General features: G+C 39.3%; 1 protein-coding gene across 1 annotated transcript in view; it reads right to left on the reverse strand.

Annotated features, from left to right (window-relative positions):
* The window catches only part of LOC121390548 (arylsulfatase B-like), a 28,023-nt gene extending 6,033 nt beyond the window's left edge, over positions 1-21,990 (reverse strand). Inside the window, exons 1-9 of the mRNA XM_041522384.1 lie at positions 21,692-21,990; positions 20,655-20,766; positions 19,907-19,958; positions 18,789-18,892; positions 9,979-10,085; positions 5,966-6,030; positions 4,559-4,660; positions 1,616-1,679; positions 682-779 (exon numbers count right to left, since the gene is read on the reverse strand). Coding sequence (XP_041378318.1) covers positions 682-779; positions 1,616-1,679; positions 4,559-4,660; positions 5,966-6,030; positions 9,979-10,085; positions 18,789-18,892; positions 19,907-19,958; positions 20,655-20,766; positions 21,692-21,797 — 810 coding nt within the window. The 5' untranslated portion in view covers positions 21,798-21,990. The remainder of the gene's footprint in view (positions 1-681; positions 780-1,615; positions 1,680-4,558; positions 4,661-5,965; positions 6,031-9,978; positions 10,086-18,788; positions 18,893-19,906; positions 19,959-20,654; positions 20,767-21,691) is intronic.
* Between the last annotated feature and the right edge of the window lie 343 nt (positions 21,991-22,333).

A 22,333-nucleotide genomic window follows, 5' to 3' on the forward strand; every position in this document is an offset into this window, starting at 1 on the left:
TAGTCTAGATATTAGCCTCGAAATTACACTCCCAATTAGACTTAGGGTGAATCTTTTGAACAACAATATGGACGACTTGAGATAAACACGGATAAAACCATAAAGCCCAAACACACACCGGGTCTGGATCTGGGTCTAGCTATTATACCAGTCCAAAATAAAACACACTGAATCGAATACGACAAAACAAACCACGTATGTGCTGGCGTCAACTACAGATCTGGCAACAGACGTCATAGGCATTGCGCTATATGTTGACACTGCCAGACAGGCGGCGGCATAATGTTCGAACCTTATTTTTTATTTTTCTTAATAAACAGGAAAGATATCCATCTATCTATCTATATCTATATCTATATCTGTATACATGTTGTATATCTGTATATCTCTCTCTCTCTCTCTCTCTCTCTCTCTCTCTCTCTCTCTCTCTCTCTCTCTCTCTCTCTCTCTCTCTCTCTCTCTCTCTCTCTCTCTCTGAGGGTAACTTCGATATATCCGAAATATTGCAAAACGAGGATGGAGTGCAATATCTGCCTGTGGAAACGATTAGTGTTACCAGAAAGCCAACATCGTATCGGTGCACAGACATTTTATCGGCCCTCAAGCCTTTCGATATGAAATAACAGAACAAAGCAGAGGCATGGACATAACCTGTGGGTTTGAAAATGAACTTTGACCTACATCTGCCGTGAAGAATATCAGCGTATCATCCAGCATTCCATTTTGTTTCAAGGCAGACGTCACGTTTCCTACAGCCTCGTCCAACGCAGATACCATTCCTAAATAAAGGAAAAAGAAAGAAAGAAAAAAAATCCTAAAGAAAAAATAAACAAACAAAAAATACACAGAGGCTAAAATACCTTTTTAAAACACCCCCCACCCCACCCCCCACACAACCCATAAAAAACCCTGAAATTTAAATGTATGGATGATGTATGCGAAGTTACAAAACTTCTACAGAAAGCAAGAACTGAAATTCCAAATATAAACCAAATGTATTTGCCATGTTCAAATGCAATAACGATAGTAAGCGTACACAAATAGCCAGTAATTAATTAGATAGTGAATAATACGTTCGTGACCGTTATATACCATTTATCTCACAACGAGTTGTTTTAAAATGTATCTAACGAGCGAAAGCGAGTTGTGAAATACATGGTATCTAACGAGCGAAAGCGAGTTTGATACGTTTTTAAATGGTATCTAACGGACACGAATGTATTATTCTATTTCTTACATATCCTCAAAAATAAGTTTTTAAGCAAATTTTAACATCTTTTTCGACTAAAAGTTATTTACAGTCGTTGCACTTGTAGCCGACTTACGCGTCACATACCCATGATTGTCGGGTTAACTATACGTCACAATGTAATTGATTTCCATCGTGTAGTTTTTCATTGGATGTATGACAGTGGTGACCTGGTCATCACCTAGGAGCAGCCAGTCGTATGCCTTAAAAGTGTTAACACACGTACATGTGTAAACAACCACGTGTTATTAAAAATAACGTATGGTGTTCTCACCAACGGGTATGTAAGAAAACATTATTATGCATTGTGAGATAGAGGGCCTAAACACGATTGGTCTGACATATACAGTCTATTATTAATCTTACCACTAAACTTTCTTCTGCCTTCATTTTGTATATTTGGATACAGATCTTCGTACCTTTTGGGAACCTAAAAATATATATAATTAACTAATTTACAAGGACAGACCCTAGTATCAAGCTGTGAAAATTAACAACAAGTTAGTTAATCTACAAACCTATAACGCATTTGGATAAAGTTACGATTGAGTAAAACATGAGTCTGTGACTTTAAAATGGTGAAATACCTTCTAAAAATAGACTAACACTCGACTCCACAACTGTTACTTTTCAGACGCACGTGCGTTTTTAAAAATATGAGAAATGCATTTTGTGATATTAAAACACAATGATGACCAAAAACACTTCGAATGTACGGAAATTGATAATCTAATCAATAAAATCTAAGTAAAGTATGATTTCAATTATCAAAAACGGCTACAGCAGTCAAAAATATGCCGTAGTGTTTAAAAACTAGGGTATGTCCCTTTAAACTAATCAAATCAAAATATAAGCAATTTGGTGCAACTCAGTCAAATATGCATGTCTAAGAAGAGAACTCAAAGGAAATCAAATTACGGGGAAATATACAAGTTTAAAAATTACATGCAGATAAAGGCATTTTAAAATGGTAATGCGAAAGGCTTTGTATATACATGTTGTATATTTGAAAAGAAAGATATTTTGTCCCCAAAGAGCGGTAATATAATCTACATTTTAGTAAAAAAACATATAGCGCCGAATTTACAAAGCGTGATGGTTTTTTGTTTGTTGTTGTTTTTCTCTTCTTTTTTTTTCTTCTTTTTTTTGGGGGGGTGAGGGGTGTTTTTGTTGTTGTTGTTGTTGTTGTTGTTGTTGAAGTCGTTGTTGTTATTGTTGTTGTTTAACACGGGTACTTAAGCATTGAAATAGCTATGTAGTTACACGACGTGTGACACAAAAAACACACTTTGTAAATTCGGGGGCGGGACGTTCAATTTCAAGTTCAAGTTCTTTATTGCCTTAAGATTTACATCTTATCAGCATTAATAATAACATAAATATAAATACATCTATATACAATATGTACAAACAATGGTGGATAATAATAAATAATATAATTAATCATTCAATTACTTAATTAATCAATAAGATAATTAAGTAACATCGAATTAAAATATTTATATGATCAATACATACTTATAAATAACAATAATTATATTTCACTATTCATTAAATTATTATAAAATTACACTAGTTTTTTTATTCTATTAATTAATTAAAGAATTCCGTATTATATTTGCCGTTATTAGGTATTTCCCAAGATTGTTTAGGTCTTTATTATTTCCAGTGGTTAAAAGTTGTGAAAGTTTAAAAACGCTGGGTCGCATATAGTAATAACTTTTTATATACTTTTTTCTTAGGTCGTAATATTGTGGACATTGCAATATAAAATGAAACTCATCTTCTATCTCATTACTGTTGCAAAGTGCACATACTCTTTCCTCACTGTTAATGTTCCTGTATCTACCAGATTCGATATTTAATTTATGTGCACATAATCTCATTTTTGCTATTTCTTTTAAATATTTTCCTTCTATGGCTTAGTAAGGTAAATTTGTAATTTAAACTCGTTTATCAAAGTTCGATACAGAATGCCCTTAGGCGTGGTAATTAATTTACTAAAACAATGTTGTTTAAAACTATCGCATAATCTTTCCTTAATTACATTAAAATAATGGTCCTCAACATAGGTTAGATTCCATATATAGTTAAGACCCAACATATTAAGTTCCCTTCTAACATTCGTTAACCAATTATCTTCATTCTCATACATTTCATCATATACAGCTTTTAAAATACAATTACTAGTATTACGTAGCCCAGTGGTAAAGCGTTCGCTTGATGCGTGGTCGGTTTGGGATCGATCCCCATCGGTGGACCTATTGGGCTATTTCTCGTTCCAGCCAGTGCACCACGACTGGTATATCAAAGGTCGTGATAATGTGTTATCCTGTCTGTGGGAAAGTGCATATAAAAGATCCTTTGCTGCATTAGAAAAAAATTAGCGGGTTTCCTCTGATGACTACACGTAGTTTCAGAATGACCAAATGTTTGACATCCAATAGCCGAGGATTAATAAATCAATGTGATCTGGTGGTGTCGTTAAACAAAACAAACTGTTTTGTTTTATTGTAAATTCAGCGCACAAGGTTTATTAAAGGGGGTGGTGGTAGGGGTGAACAAAATATCGACAATGATTAGTAAATATGTTACGCTGAAAATATACCAACCACGATTGATTAGTTAATGATTTGTGTTGACGAGTACAGAAATTAAGTTTCAAAATGTAGTGGGCTCCGTGGTCTAGTGGATAAGCTGCTGGAAAATCAAGCTAACGACAGTGGTTCAAATCCCGTCAAAGCTGGCTCACACATTCACGCATCTTTCTCATCTATCACCCTCTGCCTATCATTCTCATTATCTTAATATAAAAAACTTTCCAATTTTCTCAGACTCTGTCTTCTGAGCTGTCCACACCATTGCTTACCTGTCTCAACTTCCTCCATGGGTGCAGTCTCTGTGTATTTCCCTGCATCCACCTGGCATCCTCGTCCTCTGCCACTAATAAAGCTGGTCTGATCCACGGCACTAACTAACGACCGCCGGTAGTAGGGGTGCATAGTAGGTGGTTAAAAGTGCCTCTTAACAATGCCAGAAGTAATTACTGAACACTCCCTGAAGTTGTCAGACTAAGCCCACAGCTAAAAGCTGATGGGGAACAGGTGTGTGGCACAGATAGCCACAAGTGACAAGCACCTGTCGCGGTTGGAGAGACAACGACTGGGATGTGGATGTGGACAGTGAAAGAAGTTGAAAGATAGGAGGAGTTGCCAGATCGGGAAGAAATGAGATGGAATTCAAAGGCGAGAAAGGACAGGGGGCACTGGGATAAAAAAGAAGAAAAAAAAAGTTTCAAAATGTACAAACCTCAATAGGCTCGTGGACGGCTTGGAACGGTAGGTACAGAAAGAGAGGCTGGCTTTTGTTGTGTCTGTTGATGATGTCTGTCGCCAAGGAGGCGAAATAGTTCTGAAAATCATTTCTAAACTGTGCATACAGTCTTTATCACATAATACAGAAACACGGTTAACATATTACAACATACTGAAAACGTATACTGAGAGACATAAATAACACAATTGGTATTTCAGTGAATATGTTCTTATAGGAATGTCACATCATATATATTATGTATGTGGAAAAATTATATATTGAAATCAGTTAAAAAAATAAATAAATGAGTTTCAAGCAGAAAACACATAACTTATTTATTGCAACAACACAGCATTGTATATTAAAATATTTGTCCACGTGTGTTGCCTGAACTAGTCTCCCTATCAAAGAAATAGTTTTTTAGTTCTGTCTTTCTTCAATATGCCAAGCTAAGTAATGCTGAAAAATGATGTTTTATTGCAAATAAAAGATACCAAAAAGGTTATGTGATTTGTGGGGTAGGGTTTTTTTTTTTTTTTTGGGAGGGGGGGGGGGGGGGGGGGGGGGGGGGGGGGGGGTCAAAAGCATTTTATTAATTTTTTCCCCCCGATTTGAACAATATCTTCTTTCAGTTACAGTTGTTACCAATATATATATCCTTTGCCCGCATGCTTAATATATATGATCTGATATTTCTATAGAAAATATCAGAGAAATACCTACTGCTTTTTTCTGACTCTCGGTAAATTATATAATATAGTTATAACGTATTTGTAATATATAATTCATACTTCTATTCTAAAGGAGAAACTTAACTGGCAATAGCTGGTTTCTTCTCTCTCTTTTTTTTTTAGCAATAACCCATTAAAATTAACCTCCAAATTGAAAAATCAGTCGGATAGTAAACTGAACTTCCAAGGTTAAGATGCTAAATCGTCAGCTGGATGCAACCAGGAATATAAGTTATCGCCTGGTTATTGGTATAAGTTATGCTAGGCTCAAACTACCAACTGTTAGCACAAAGTTGGCCACCTTTCTGCTCACACGACTTCTACGACTGTTCAGTCGCTATTCTAAGCGCTCTTACAACTCGATTATAGTCGTATAAACCATGCTAGGATGAAACTACCAACTTCCAGCTCAGAGTTGGCCAATTTTCTGCTCTGACGATTTCTACGACTGTCCAGTTGTTAGTCTGGGCGTTCTTACATATCGATTATCGTCGTATAACCCATTAGTTGTTAATCTCAACGCACCCATCGTAAGTCGAGAGTTGGGGAAATTACAACGCAACAGCCGAGTTGGCCAGCTTCGACGTAACAGTTGGCAGTCTGAGCCTAGCATTAAACAACAAGTTGATGTTTAAATAACAAAATACAATAAAACAAAGCACGTTCATACCGTTGAATAAGTTCCATTCAGATTTCTGGCAGGTGTTTTATTGTCACGAAGATCCAAATAATCATCTGAAAATTGCACATACCTGCATGTACATATATCAAAGAATATACATACAAACTCGAATAAAAATTGTTTTCTTCAAAAAAGCTTAGTGAAAATCAGAGATGGGGTAATCGTAGTCAGTAATTATAATCGATTACAATTTTTGAGAAGGAAGGAAGGAAATGTTTTATTTAACGACGCATTCAACCCATTTTATTTACGGTTATATGGCGTCAGACATATGGTTAAGGACCACACAGATATTGAGAGAGGAAACCCACTGTCGCCACTCCATGGGCTACTCTTTTCGATAAGCAGCAATGGATCTTTTATATGCACCATCCCACAGACAGGGTAGCACATACCACAGCCTTTGATATACCAGTCGTGGTGCACTGGCTGGAACGAGAAATAGCCCAATGAGCCCACCGACGGAGATCGATCCCACACCGACCGCGCATCGAGCGAGCACTGTACCACTGGGCTACGTCCCACCCCACACTTTTTGAGAATGCCACGTGATCGCAATCGTAATGGAGTTTCCATGGGCAGTAATTTTTACACTGATGCCGACACGACGAATCATGTTACTAATTAAGCAAACACACAATTAAAAGTATTCCATCAAAAGAAACCTTTGTTTCTTTCATTTCAACTTATTTTCGTGCTTATATATCCAATTAAGGTTCAAGCACGCTGTCCTGGGCACACACCTCAGCTATCTGGGATGTCTGTCCATGACGGTGGGTTAGTTGTTAGTTGTTTGTGGTTAGTGAGAGAGAAGAGGGTGTAGTGGCCTTACACCTACCCATTGAGTCGTTAAAACTCGCTCTGGGTTAGAGCCGGTACCGGGTCTTTGTTTCTGAGCTTTGAGAAGACTAGCGAGAGAAGAGGGTGTAATGTCCTGACACCTACCCATTAAGCCCTTAAGAACTCTTTAATGGATTTTGGACATGTTGTTCTACGAAATATGACGCTTCTAATATTATTTTAAAAAATTCTATCGATTTTTTTTTCGCTCTCAAGAACTAGAACATCTCAACAATCTGTGATATTGAGGTTTATCTTGATGATTAAACTTAAAGTAATTTTTAGATAAACTCTGATCAATGAAAACACCCAGACCAAGAAACATAGGTTTCATTGGTACAGATGGTCGATATAAATGAAACATTAATTACATCTTTATAAGATATTATGACACAAATCAAACTAGCACTACTCAAAAGAATTTAAGGGCAGACGATATTTTCGACATTATTTTCTGAATGTCAATTATATTAGCTAGACCATAATGTCACGCATGGTATTGTTCCATTTTGACGAAAGTGGGTCTAAGCAACCCATAAATGAATTAAAATCCACTGTCATTGACACTGTCGACTAGTTCTAATGGCGAAAACATGCTGACATTTGCACGTAAATTAGGGCGAAAGCGAAAGGTCTGCTAAGTGCCCATAACTTGCTTTTTCACAAAGCGCTTCATTTGCACGCTTTGCATGTGTATTCCATGTTCCCAATGCTGAATTTCCGTATAATTGGAGCTTGCGTTCGTGTACGGTGCATACTCCAAATTCGACAATGGTACGACGTCAACTGACTATCGAAGATCGAGGAAGGGCTATTGCTTGGCTTCAGGATGGCAATACCCAAAGAAATGTTTCTCTGAGACTTGGTGTCAGTCAGAGTGTCGTTGGCCGACTGTGGCAACGATACCAAGCAACGAATTCTGTTCGAAATCGTCCACGTCCGGAAAGACCCCGAATCACTACAAATAGAGAGGACCGCTACATCATCAATATGGCTCTACGTCAACGCACAACCACTGCACGCCGATTACGTGACAATCTGCGGACTGCGACTGGAACTCGAGTGTCTGATCAAACCATACGCAATCATCTGGACCTATATTCACAAAACATCGTAAGTCTAGTTTTACACGTAAAAGTAAATCAACGACCGAAGAGCTATTCACGAAACAACGAAAACGTAAGTTACGTGTAAAGTTGGACGTAAATATAAGAGTGCCTCCGGTTACAACTAACGCTGCACGTATGTCGTGTATATATAATAAATCAAGCACGATTGCCGTCATTTACTATTATTTACGGAAATTGGCAACATTCCAATAACTGAAGCAGTTTGCGATGGCGAACGACCACGGATTGAACATATTTTTGATGGTGATCGAACGGATTTTTTCGACTCGGCCAATTTCTCCTGAGTTATCTTTTCCTTTTTAAGAAATGTCTTCAAGTTCGTACCAAAACGCGGATCCCAACCAGTACCAAAATGCCATGGTTCACGGTTCGCGATGTTATTGTTAGCAGACGACAAACAAAATTGCGTTTTGCGCATTTGTTATTTACCCGGTAGCCATCGTTTCTAATGTGTTTTTATTAATTACTCCAGTGAGAGTGTTAAATCGTAGATTTACGTCCAACTAAGTTACGTTTACATTTACGACCGTCTTTGAGAATAAGGTGCTTCTTGCACGTAAACGTAAATCTACGGCACACGTAAGTGCTAGTCGTAGACGTAAATTTACACCTTTTTGTGAATATGGGTCCTGAGAGCCAATAATCTACGCTGCCGTCGCCAGGCTGTTCGACATGGTGTGGGGCGGCATCTCTATCCCCCCACAGGACCCCCCTCTATGTGGTGGATGGCAGTCTGAATGGAATCCGCTATCTGAATGAGATTATCCGGCCGTTGGTTCTCCCAGGCCTTCAGCAGATTGGCGGCGGGGCAGTTCTGCAGGATGACAATGCCAGACCCCACCGCGCCAGGGTGGTAACGGACTTTCTCAGACAACAAGGTATCGCCAGGATGGATTGGCTAGCATATTCGCCTGACTTGGCCCCAATAGAGAACGCCTGGGACGAATTAGGCAGGAGAGTTCGGGATAACCATGCCCCTCCGGCCAACCTTCATGATCTGGGTCAACTTCTTATGGCAGAGTGGCAGGCCATTCCCCAAGAGTTCTTCAGACGTCTGATCAACAGCATGAGGCAACGATGTGTCGAGTGTATTCGCGCCAGGGGTGGATTCTCACACTAGTAAACGAATGTTCTAATGTGTAAAATCCATGTTTGACAACCTTCAACTTTGACAGCATGTCCTGTGACTTTCTTGTATACAGTGACGTTTATTTGTGGGTTTTTGTAAATATGGAACAATAAATTAAATTTTTGGTGTCGTTTACATCATCAATCTAATACACTCTGAAACTTACTTGGTTATACATTTTTGAACCTTAAATTCTTTTGAGTAGTATATAAATGTGTAATTTAATAAAAGATTAACTGAAAAAAACGTAACACAATCAATCTCGAACTTTAATAAAATAAAATAAAAAACTATTTTTTGTCAAAAAAGAAAGAAAAGACACCACTATAGCAAATTGATTTATTAATCATCTGCTATTGGATGTCAAACATTTTGGTAATTTGTGACATTTCATTTCATTTCAACTTATTTTCGTGCTTATATCCAATTAAGGTTCAAGCACGTTGTCCTGGGCACACACCTCAGCTATCTGGGCTGTCTGTCCAGGACAGTGGGTTAGTTGTTAGTTGGTTAGTGGTTAGTGAGAGAGAAGAGGGTGTAGTGGTCTTACACCTACCCACTGAGCCCTTAAGAACTCGCTTTGGGTTGGAGCCGGTACCGGGCTGCGAACCCTGTACCTATCAGCCTGTAGTCCTATGGCTTAACCACTGCTCCACCGAGGCCGGTACCCGCTACATCTTTCCATTAGTAGCAAGGGATCTTTTATACGCACCATCCCACAGACAGGGTAGCACATACCATGGCATTTGATATACCAGTCGTACTGCACAGGCTGGAACGAGAAATAGTTCAATGGGCCTACTGACTTGGATCGATCCTAGACCGAACGCGCATCGAGTGAGCGCTTTGCCACTGGGCTACGTCCCGTCCTTGTCAAAAATTAAATGCAATTAGCAACGTACCGACAGTATGGGTGTAGTAGTCTTCGTCCGCGTTGTAGTAGCCGAAGAACGAGTCGAAGCCGCGGTACGTGGGCGTGCAGTTCCAACTGCAGAAGCCGAGATGCCACCTGAAAGACAAACACCATAGAAACAGGCGGGGTTAACACATTAGGCGTGGCTTAATGTAGGCGTCGCTTAATGTAGGCGTGTCTCAATGTAGACATGCCTCAAATATTTCAATATGGGTGAATTACTTTTAGTATAGTAGGCGTGTCTTAATGTGGGCGTGTTTCAACGCGTTTCAATATAGGTGTTACTTTAATAATAGTAGGCGTGGCTTAATGTAGTTTCTCAATATTATGTTTCAATATATTGTATTATTTTTATTATAGCAGGCATGGCTAAATGTAGGTGTGCCTTAATGGAGGCGTGTCTCAACACGTTTCAGTATAGGCGTGTTACATTAATAATAGTAGGGGTGGCTTAATGTAGCGTTTCTCAATATTATGTTTTTATATAGTTGTATTACTTTTATCATAGTAGGCGTGCCTCAACAAGTTTTAGTATTCGGGTATTTAAGCAATGTAAGCGTGGAGTAATGTAGGCGTGTCTCATCATTTGCCATATATGCGTATTACTTTAATCATAGTAAGTGTGTAGGCGGGGCTTAAGGTAGGTGTGTTTTAGAGTTTCAATATAGGTGTCTTACTAACAGGTAGTACTAAACCAAATAACTTCCGGCTGGTTCAAATTTCGAGGTGCACCCAACGTTTGATAGAGAAGTTAACACCACAAATCCTGTGATTGGTGATAAATGTGAAGGTTTTGGTTGTAAAACAAAAAATTACTTTCATCTGGGCAAAACATGTATGCAATTTTATTTCATCTAGTATCACTGTGTAAAGTAGCCTTGTGTTTGAAACATATATGGGTTACTTGTAAAAAGGTTTTGAAAAGTACTCAAATTTTGTGCGAACTAGGGTAGTCATAGACGCTGCCCATTATCTTTAAAATGAGTAGCTTGGCCCCCATTTCTTTCTGATTCACTTTAAGGGTGAGGGGTGGTGGTATTTATAACCGTGGTGTGTATTTCGATTGGTACGCTGCGTTTTAGCCACGTATGGTACTATTATCGTCTATGGGATTTGATTTGGTGGTATACACCCACCAGGACACCATACACGAATAGATAGACACACTTATATAGCCCGTTTTTGTTAAAAGGGTGCCGATGAATTAACATATAATGATATATAGATATTAAAAATAAACACACATTAACGTTTACACCGAACAGAAAAGTCAATGTAACAATACTTTATGACAACATTGTTCTGACACATATCTCACCAATGTCAGGCGTGGCCACATTTAAGGTTCCACACCACCATTAATTACTCCATGCAGTTCAATACAATATCTATGTCAGAATATATTCTGTGAAAAATACAACACTATCGAGAGTGACATGTCACTGCTCATTTTAGGGAGTGCTCTCAACTGACAAGTACCGTGTAAACAAAAATCAACAGAGGTCAACCACGAAATGTTTGTCAGCCACCTTCATGTAAGCAGGGCTTCTAGATTATGATAGCCTCACTCCCATAGCTAGTGGTATTCAATGTTGGGCTAGTAAATAATTACTATAACTAGCCCGACGGCTACTGGAAAAAGCTCTTGTCAAATGCTGCATTTACTTATTTTGTAAATATGAATATCCTGCCCCCTCTTTCCATCCTTATCTAAGGATTTGTAAGCTTTATCTCCCTCTTTAGGTGACATATCTGATTATTACTATTAGTAAAATTGTATTTATTTAAAAGTATGGCTAGTGCATTTTTAATCATGGCTACTACATTTTTAAAATCACTGATCCCATGGATAGTGGATTTTTATAAAATTCTAGAAGCCCTGTGTGAAAGTACCGATCCTTGTTCCTGTTATACAAGTAGCCCTATACCACTTGCACATTTTTATCAGCTAGTAGTACATTATTACAAGAACTTCAAACCAATGGATTATTGAAATATTACAGAGGTTAACCTTCTTGTAATCATCAAAGAAAGATTTCAAAATGCATATCAGAATTTTGTACACAATCTGACAAACACTAATAGTAATAAATTTTTTATTAAGGTCAATAATTAAAAGAACAAGTTGATGATTACTCCACAGTTCAGTAGTAACAAAGGGCCTCTGTTGCAAGCGACTGGAGCGTGAACGCGCCGGAAGTCCTTTAGTGGCTGATTGGGGCCGCTTAGCGCTATGCAAATCAAAGGCAGATAAGTATGTTTCTAATAGAGGCAATTTTTTATGAAGAACTATTTTCTAAACCGGACTATATTAAGCTGCTACAACAAGTACTGATGCGTTTCACCACCACTCCGGACGGCGATTGGAGGGCTTATCACTATATGAATTAATGAACCATCTTGATATACTAATACCCGCTCCGCTGGATGGATAACCTGGGGGGGGGGGGGGGGGGGGGGGGGGATGAGGGGTGGACGCCGTGATAGGGAGCTTTTTGGGAGCGATAGGGTGTTGGCGGTTTGGGCCGGTAGGTTTGCCTGGTAGGAGGCCTCCCCCCCCCCCCCGGAACGCCCCCCCCCCCAGTGGGTCTTCCGGATGTTGGACCGCAAAGAAGAATGGGCGCAACGGTCCCCCCTCTACGAATCCTTGATCCTCCAGGGCTTAATAAACTTAATTGATGTTAAGGTTTAAATTAATTATATTAGTATAGATTAATTATTTTCATTCGACCAGCCCGAAACAGAAATGTTAGTGGCACCAACTAAATATAAAAGTAATTGTTAATGACAGGCTTTAGGTTAATTGGTGCAATATTAAATACTTTAAAAGAATCTAATTATTTATAGAGCCACTATTATTATTAACTTATTTTAAGTGGTCTTACCACAATTTAAATTGTCCCCATCAACCACCACCTCCCCCACCTCCTGCTCCGGAGTTGGTCACTGGCGATGTCAGAGGCTAAATCCGAAGTGGGCGTGCCTGAACCCTTGTGGATAGGGGCACGTTAACCCCAGTTTCCATCCATCCAACAAGTAACGGCACTTATGCGGGTTCATGTTATGGTTAATATGGAGATATCATTCATCAATCTCCACTTTCCAATTCTTAGCATTTCCATTATGGTGGAGGTGGTGGATGGGACGGCCTAGGGAAATGAATTAAAAATGGGCAGACCTTCCCGTCTACTCTCCTCCGACATAAATACCAGATTAACCAGACATATTTTATTGTCAATATTCTACTTTTTACGTAATCATTTGTAGAAACCCTTTTTAACCCTTTGTATAAACACTTTTTAACTTCCTTGTAAATAAAGTTTATTTAACCATTAATTAGTATTTTTATCTAATCATTTGTATAAACCTTTATTAATTTTTTTTTTTTTTTTTTTTTTTTTACACTAACACTCTCCCCACCCCTCTCGTTGTGAGTACAGTTTCTGGCCCTAGTCAGAAATCGTGCTCGCAACGAGCGTGCTTGAACATTAAATTAATATAAGCACGTTAATTCCCGACATCTGACCTGACAGTCATTTGTGGGCATACGTACATACATACACAGTAACGGCACAATAGATGGTGATGCGTTGCCGTAACACGCTCATTATCTACGTGGTCTTAGAATTAAGTCCGACGTCATATAACTGTGGTAGGAAGGAAAGAAGGAAATGTTTTATTTAACGACGCACTGAACACATTTTATTTACGGTTATATGGCGTCGGACATATGGTTAAGGACCACACAGATATTAAGCGAGGAAACCCGCTGTCACCACTTCATGGGTTACTCTTTTCGATTAGCAGCAAGGGATCTTTTATATGTACCATCACACAGAGAGGCTAGCACATACCATGGCCTTTGATATACCAGTCGTGGTGCACTGGCTGGAGCGAGAAATAGTCCAATAGGCCCACCGACGGGGATCGATCCCAGGCCGACCGCGCATCAAGCGAACGCTTTACCACCGGGCTACATCCTGCTCTTATAACTGTGGAAGTAAAACAATAATGTGGTGAGTGTGTGTGTCGTTAAATAAAACGAAATTTTGAAGAAAAAAAAAGAACAACAATGAATTAAGACCCAAATTGTATCAATTATCTTGTGTGGTATCCGTACATTTTAGAAGAAATTGTCAAACTAGTTAGACACGTTTATACTCCTCACAACAATTTAGGGAACATATAACCTTGCTTTGATTGACTGTGATAACGAAAATGCTGCTGCGAGATGACATTTACCATAACAAAATTGACCCATCCAGAAAACAAAAAATATTCAGTACTTTTAGTGGGACATACCCTAGTTTTTAAATACTAAGGTATATGTTTGACTATTATAGCTGTTTTTTGACAACTGAAGCCATACTTTACTTAGATTTTATGGTTTAGATTATCAATTTTCGTACATTCGAAGTGTTTTTGGTCATCCTGGTGTTTTTAATATCACAAATTACATTTCTCATATTTTTAAAAACGCACGTGCATTTGAGAAGAAACAGTTATGGAGTCGAATTTTAGTCCGTTTTTAGAGGGTATTTCACCATTTCAAAGTCACAGACTCAGTTTAACTAAATTTTAACTTTATCTAAATGTGTTACAGCTTTGTATATTAACTAAACTTAGTGTTAATTTTCACGGGTTGAAACTAGGGTATGTCCCTTTAATTGTTTTAACAAATGTATACACTGGTTATGAAATCTATGAATACAACTATTGTTTCAGGTTTGAGATAACAAGCTGACTCACAAAATAACAATGGGGAGCATGTATTACAAGGAAACAATAATTCCGTTACGTTTCAGTGTGGATTAGTCTATAAATAAAATCACAATGCTGAATTGTCAACGAAAATATCAAGTATGAATAATCAACAAAACTTGGTTATTGACAACAGTTCTCTAAAATGTTTATTACAACTTAATATAACCCTAACATTATCAGAAATCTGCCCCGATCTAAGTTCAAATGATTAACTTTACTATTAAAGGGACATGCCCTAGTTTTTAAACTCTATGGCATATTTTTCACTATTAGAACCGTTTATGATCATTGAAATCAAACATTACTTATATGTTATTGTTTAGATTATCCATTTCCGTACAACTGAAGTGTTTCTGGTTATCTTGGTGTTCCTAATACCACAAAATGCATTTTATTTCATATTTTTAAAAACGCATGTGCATCTGAGAAATAACTGTGATGGAATCGCGTTTCAGTCTATTTTTAAGGATATTTCAACATCACAGACTCTTGTTTCACTCTGTTGTATCCAAATTTGTTACATGTTTGTAAATTAACAAAACTTAGTGTCCATTTTTACGGGTTGAGTCAAGGTGAAAATTATGCCTTAGAGTTTTAAAATTAGGGTATGTCCCTTTAATTATATCTTTAATATATTATTCTTTCCACATTTCTGAGTGAAAAAGACTAATGCGTAAGTTTTCAATGTAGTGGTCATTTCTGTGTTTATGTTAATTTTACGTAAATGTGACTGCTTAAAACAATTCAGACCAATCATATATCAATCTCGTCAGATAGAAAACATAGGAATAACCACTAATATCGTGAATGTATCCCAGTTAGAAGCCGAGCTATTGTATTTCCTATTCCAGTAGGTTCATGGTGGCCATCTTCAATTTCTATGTACTATTTCATAGAACAAAGGTAAAAGTTATCTTCATCCAAGGAAACAGAGATTTATGCATTTTTAAATAACAGTATTATCATCTAGCTGTAATACGAATTTATATTTTATATTTAACTGACTAAAACACTTAAAAGGTAACGTATATCAATTCTTAAACATATAAAACATAGGAATAACTATTAATATTATGAATACACCTCACTTAGAATTCATGTTTTAGTATTTACTGTGGTGGCCATCTTGGATATTTAAGGATAAATAATGGAAGTGATAGTTTTGAAACGTATGTAAGAACAACTGAGTTGCCACTTTAGGCACAAAATTCCCTGGGAAGTACGTAAATTAAAAAAAAATATGGACTAATCTAATATTGATGACATCCGATCTGAGACTACCTTAACTTTAAAACCAAATTACTACCTGTTCGAACAAATTCTGAGCAAACACTGTTAATTTCATTAGTTTAGCAATTTGTGACGGGTATACCATATATTTGAGCATATATTGCCTAATTTTATATATACTCTTCAAAAAAAGAAACGCAAAAGGGTACAAATGGGTTATAACTCCGATTTTATGTTTCCTACCGGTTCATGCTTTGTGAATATAAGGTTATTGCATGTCCCAAACACATTCCCAAGGTTACATTCGATAAAACGCAGCTACTGTAAAATAAAGTTTCAAAATGTGAATATTCGCAAAAACGCAGCCACGAGCAAACCATGTCACCACTGCACGTGCGTTGTCTGCACGTGCAACATGAACATCGACAGTATAAAAGTGCAGGGTGTTCGCTTGTCTGGCCTCTGTATCTGGCCGACAGTTGACAATCCAGGACATGCCACGTCTCAGTGAACCGCAGAGAAACAATGCCATCGGCCGACTAGACGCAGGCGAATCCAGAACGGCCGTTGCCAGGGCATTCCATGTGTCCCCAAGCACCATCTCCAGACTGTGGGACCGTTACCAGCAACATGGATCAACACGTGACCTCCCTAGATCCGGTCGACCACGGGTCACTACCCCCGGGCAGGACCGCTACATCCGGGTACGCCACCTTCGGGAACGATTGACTACTGCCACCTCCACAGCCGCAGCAATACCAGGTTTGCGCAGGATATCCGACCAGACCGTACGGAACCGCCTACGTGAGGTAGGAATTCGTGCCAGAACGTCCAGTTCGAGGTGTCATCTTAACACCACAACACCGTCGACTCCGACTGCAGTGGTGCCAGATTCATCGACAATGGCCTCAACTGCGATGGAGACAGGTGTGGTTCAGTGACGAGTCCCGATTTCTGCTCCGACGTCATGATGGAAGATGTCGCGTGTATAGGCGTCGTGGTGAACGTTATGCGGCAAACTGCGTGCAGGAAGTGGACAGATTCGGCGGGGGTAGTGTCATGGTGTGGGCAGCCATCTCACACACTGGCAGAACTGACCTGGTCCACGTGCAGGGCAACCTGAATGCACAGGGCTACATTGACCATATCCTCCGGCCACACATCGTTCCAGTTATGGCCAACGCCAACGCAGTGTTCCAACATGACAACGCCAGGCCTCACACAGCACGTCTCACAACGGCTTTCCTACAGAACAACAACATTAATGTCCTTCCTTGGCCATCATATCACCGGATTTGAACCCAATTGAGCATCTATGGGACGAGTTGGACCGACGCCTCCGACAGCGACAACCACAGCCCCAGACCCTGCCCGAGCTGGCAGCAGCCTTGCAGGCCGAGTGGGCCACCATCCCCCGGGACGTCATCCGTACTCTGGTTGCTTCAATGGGCAGGCGGTGCCAGGCAGTTGTCAACACACGCGGAGGCCACACCCGGTATTGACTCCAGATGACCTTGACCTTGGTGGTGTGTCCTATCACTTACTCACAATGGACTAGAGTGAACTGTGAACAATCCTGCAACATTTGGTAATTATCGGACTCACCATTCAATAATTAAATCAATTCTCCAAATGTTACGACAATGTGGTTTTGCGTTTCTTCTTTTGAAGAGTATATATACCAGTTAATCGGTTCTTTTTCGACACAAACAGAGTATACAGCTGAGAATGAAAAGTATTTATTACACACCAGTGTAAGATATTGCTCATGTCATAAAAATATTACTCAATATCTAACTAGTGTAATATTGGGGTGACTTGAGCGTGACATAGATCACTTGCTGACCCAATTCGCAGAAAAATAACGTGTAGTAGGTCCCGACATCTGCTTACTTCTGCGCTGCGGCTTGTTTGCATTTGGTTTGTAATAAATAAATTACTAAACTATCTTGCCTGTCATACCATTTTTTTATATATAAAACTCGTGAACAATGTCGGTATCTAACTCGCTTTCGCTCGTCAGATTCCAAACCTGTTCACTCATTTCATAAACATGGTATGACAGGCAATGGATGGAATGATTGTTTAACGTGCACATTCAGAGCAAGTTGTAGCGCACGCCTGTCCTGGGCACAGGTGCCGGCCTCGGCTGTCTCCTCTGTCCAGGACAATGACAGGCAAGCTCGTTTAGTATTCTATATTTTTTATACACCCGTGTAAGAAATGCCCTGACGTAAATAAATATCGTCTCCGACATATGTTGGAGTTAACTATTGAGACTTGCAATTGGCTGTTCCATGGCGATGACCCGGTTACCAGAGCCATACCATCCAATGAAATAAGGACGTCTGAAATTGACTATTCTGTGACGTGTAAATTAACTTGAAACTGATTACAGTATGACGAGTAAGTTAACTGCCGCGTGAGTGTCGTAAATACGTTTTAGTTGAAAAAAAATCCACTTGAGCTGAGTTGAATCGAATCCAGTAGAAAAAAAAACGTTCGCTAGACTGGTTTATGCGCTCCACGGTAAACCAAATGGTCACCAATCAAATAGTTCGCGAACGTTAGCGAAACGTTTCCTGGCTGAACTTTGGGCTGGTTTTTAAGGATGTGTATGGAATAGAATACTACATTCGTGTCCGTTAGATACCATTTATCTTACAACTCGTTGTTTAAAAAAGTATCCAAATCACTTTCGCTCGTTTGACACGTTTAAAAAAACCCAAAACAAACAACCTCATTGTAAGATAAATAATGGTTTCTAACGGCCAACTCATGCAGTATACTGAGAAACATACTCACTTGCCAACCATGTGGGTAGCGTACCCCAGATCTCTGAGGGCCTCTGGTAGAAGCGTTATGTTGAGTGGAACGCAGACCGGTTGATACGGCAAAATAACCAAGTGCTAAAATATATAGAGGACAATAAACGAGTTATCAGTTATTATCAAATTTATGTTCCGAGTGAAATAAGTTTTACTTGTCACGAGCTTTGGCGAGTAAAAAATATAAATTATATCACGATGGAGATACATTGCATAATAACTGGTACCGAGTTTGTTATGCTATTTATTACATCTCTAAACAGAAAATATTACATGGGGGGTCATTAGAATTAAAGTTTGTTTTGTTTAACGAAATGAAACAAATGTAGCGGGTTTCCTCTCTAAGACTACAAAATTACAAATAGCTGATAATTAATAGCAAGATATCTTTTATATACACCATCCCAGGATAGCACATGCCACGACCTTTGATATACCAGTTCTGGTGCACTAGATGAAACGATAATTTGCCGATCATAAACCAACCTTGCATTAGGCGAGCACTTTACCACTGGGCTACATCCTTGAGTGGCCGTTAGATACCATCTATCTTAAGACGTATCTAACGAGCGAAAGGAAGTTGTAAAACAAAATGTTTTTTAAAGGAAAATATATGCAGTCTTCCACTTTTTGCATATTCTTTAAAACAGGTTGAAACTAAATTTTAAAATCTTTACTAAATATGTAATTTAGTTGTACTGCCCTTGCACAGTTAAATTGAGAGTCGTCGTAGTCTAGAAACTGGCATCTGTTGTGTTAATTTCATTAGACTGTCTTGATTTGCCATACAGATGTCGTAGAATCGAACCACCTCGGCGGACCCATTCTCTGACTGGGATTTTTCCCGACCCAACCAGTGGCCCACGACAGGAACATACAATGTATTGGTGTGTGCAGGAACATACAATGTATTGGTGTGTGCATGAACATACAATGTATTGGTGTGTGCAGGAACATACAATGTATTGGTGTGTGCAGGAACATACAATGTATTGGTGTGTGCAGGAACATACAATGTATTGGTGTGTGCATGTAAAAGATCCCTTGCTGCTAATGGATGAATGTTAGTAGAAATGTGTGTTTAAAACTGATTACCTGGAGGCCCATTTTGAAGGGATAATAACCAGTCATTATCGCACTTCTCGATCTGCAAAAGAGAAGTAAAAAAGGGCTTGAGGATATTATGTTTTGTTTTTCAGTACATATCTAAGCAGCGTAACTGTAGAATGCTGGCATTCAAATAAAAGTATATGTATATGTATGTGTATGTGTATGTGTATGTGTATGTGTATGTGTATGTGTATGTGTATGTGTATGTGTATGTGTATAAGTATGTGTATGTGTATGTGTATGTGTGTGCATATATGTATGTGTATGTGTATAAGTATGTGTATGTGTGTATATAAGAATAAGAATAAGTATGTGTATGTATGTGTATGTGTATGTGTGTGTATGTGTATGTGTGTGTGTGTATGTGTATGTGTATGTGTGTATGTGTATGTGTATGTGTATGTGTATGTGTGTGTATGTGTATGTGTGTATGTGCTTATGTATGTGTATGTGCTTGAATGTGTGTGTGTGTGTGTGTGTGTGTGTGTTTGTGTGTGTGTGTGTGTGTGTATGTGTATGTGTATGTGTGTGTATGTGTATGTGTGTGTGTATGTGTGTGTATGTGTATGTGTGTGTATGTGTATGTGTATGTGTATGTGTGTGTATGTGTATGTGCATGTGCTTATGTATGTGTATGTGCTTGAATGTGTGTGTGTGTGTGTGTGTGTGTTTGTGTGTGTATGTGTGTGTGTGTGTGTGTGTGTGTGTGTACATGCGTGCGTGCGTTACTCACGGACTACAAAGCGGTTGGACATAAGAACTGTTGAGGATAAGACCTTCTGTAGCCAGTTTGTCGATGTTTGGAGATTTTATTTCTGGATTGTGGAAACCAATGTCGTTCCATCCTAGAGTGAACAGAAATACATGTACTCCTACTCGTATCACATATCTCTCTCTGTCTGTGCGTCTGCCTATCTATGTCTCTCTTTTTTATCTATTTCCTTGTCTTTTAGTGTCGCTTTGTGTCTTTATACATCTCTCATTCTGGCTGTCTCACTGGCTGTCAATCTCTCCCTCTTTCTCTCCTACTACACTACACTTAACAATTAACCTCTTCATGTGCCCTGACCTTCCTTCCTCCTCCCTCCCTCCCTCCCTCCCTCCCTCTCCCTCTCCTCTCTCCCTCTCTCTCTCTCTCTCTCTCTCTCCCCTCTTCTCTCTCTCTCTCTCTCTCTCTCTCTCCCTCCCTCCCTCCGTCTCTCCCCCCTCCCCCCTCTCTCTCTCTCTCTCTCTCTCTCTCTCTCTCTCACACACACACACAGAGAGAGATAGATAGAGAGAGAGAGAGATGAAGAGAGAGAGGAGAGAGAAAGGAAGAGAGAGAGAGATCGAGAGAGATACGGGAGAGGGAGAGAGAGAGAGAGAGAGAGAGAGACATGAGAGAGAGACAGAGAGACAGAAGAGGACAGAGAGATAGGAAGAGAAAACCAGACCATATTTCCGAGTTTAGATAGAGTGAGAGAGGAAGAGAGAGACACAGAGCACGTGTTCCTAAAAGCAACCAATAATTTCTAGTTTAGAGAGCGAGAGAGAGAGAGAGAGAGAGGAGGAGAGAGACACAGAGACAGAGAGATAAGAGACAGGAGAGACAGAGACAGAGAGAGAGACAGAGACAGAGACAGAGAGAGACACAGAGAGAGAGAGAGAGACAGAGAGAGAGAGAGAGAGAGAGAGAGACATACAGACAGAGACACATGCACGTAATTACTGAATAGAAGAATAAAGAAAATCATAAAAAAGATTAAAATAATAATAATTAAAAACCCATACCTAAATCGTCTGCTATTATGAACACAATATGTGGTTTCGTGGTCTGTGTAGTGACAACATCACCAATTAGTAAAATTACTCCAAGAGAAAGGAGGAAAACGTTCATGCTGAACGTGTCGCACACACCTCAGTATCTGACAATTGTAATTATGTTTATACATCAAAACAGCTGACCTGGAGCGAAGGCCTTTGTACACCGATAACCGCTTATCAACGGTCACACTGTATACCAACCGGCCGTCTATATAAGTATTAACTGTGTAGCGACATGGTCCTGTCTTGGACAGAGAGGCCGGCCAAGGCCGGCACCTGTGCCCACGACAGGCGTGCGCTACAACAGCTTGCTCTGAACGTGCACGTAAAACCCTTTGACCTTGACCTTGACCTTAGCGACATGGATTCATATTTGCCAATACCTGAACCAAATACATGAATGTATAATATAATACGCAACGGCGTTCTGGGTTTTTTAGTTTTCTGTCATTGTGCTGCTCAGAAGTCGTTTCGTTATCCATCAGTGAATTCATTTAAGCTGTACAACAATAAAATAAAACCGATCTTGGTGGAATGTTCCACTTTTAACTGGCGATGTCATCTTTTCATACTGTGTGTAGGCAAACTGGGTCATTCCCAGTCTAGAGC

Source organism: Gigantopelta aegis, chromosome 15, assembly GCF_016097555.1.
Source record: "Gigantopelta aegis isolate Gae_Host chromosome 15, Gae_host_genome, whole genome shotgun sequence".
Classification (NCBI taxonomy): domain Eukaryota; kingdom Metazoa; phylum Mollusca; class Gastropoda; order Neomphalida; family Peltospiridae; genus Gigantopelta; species Gigantopelta aegis.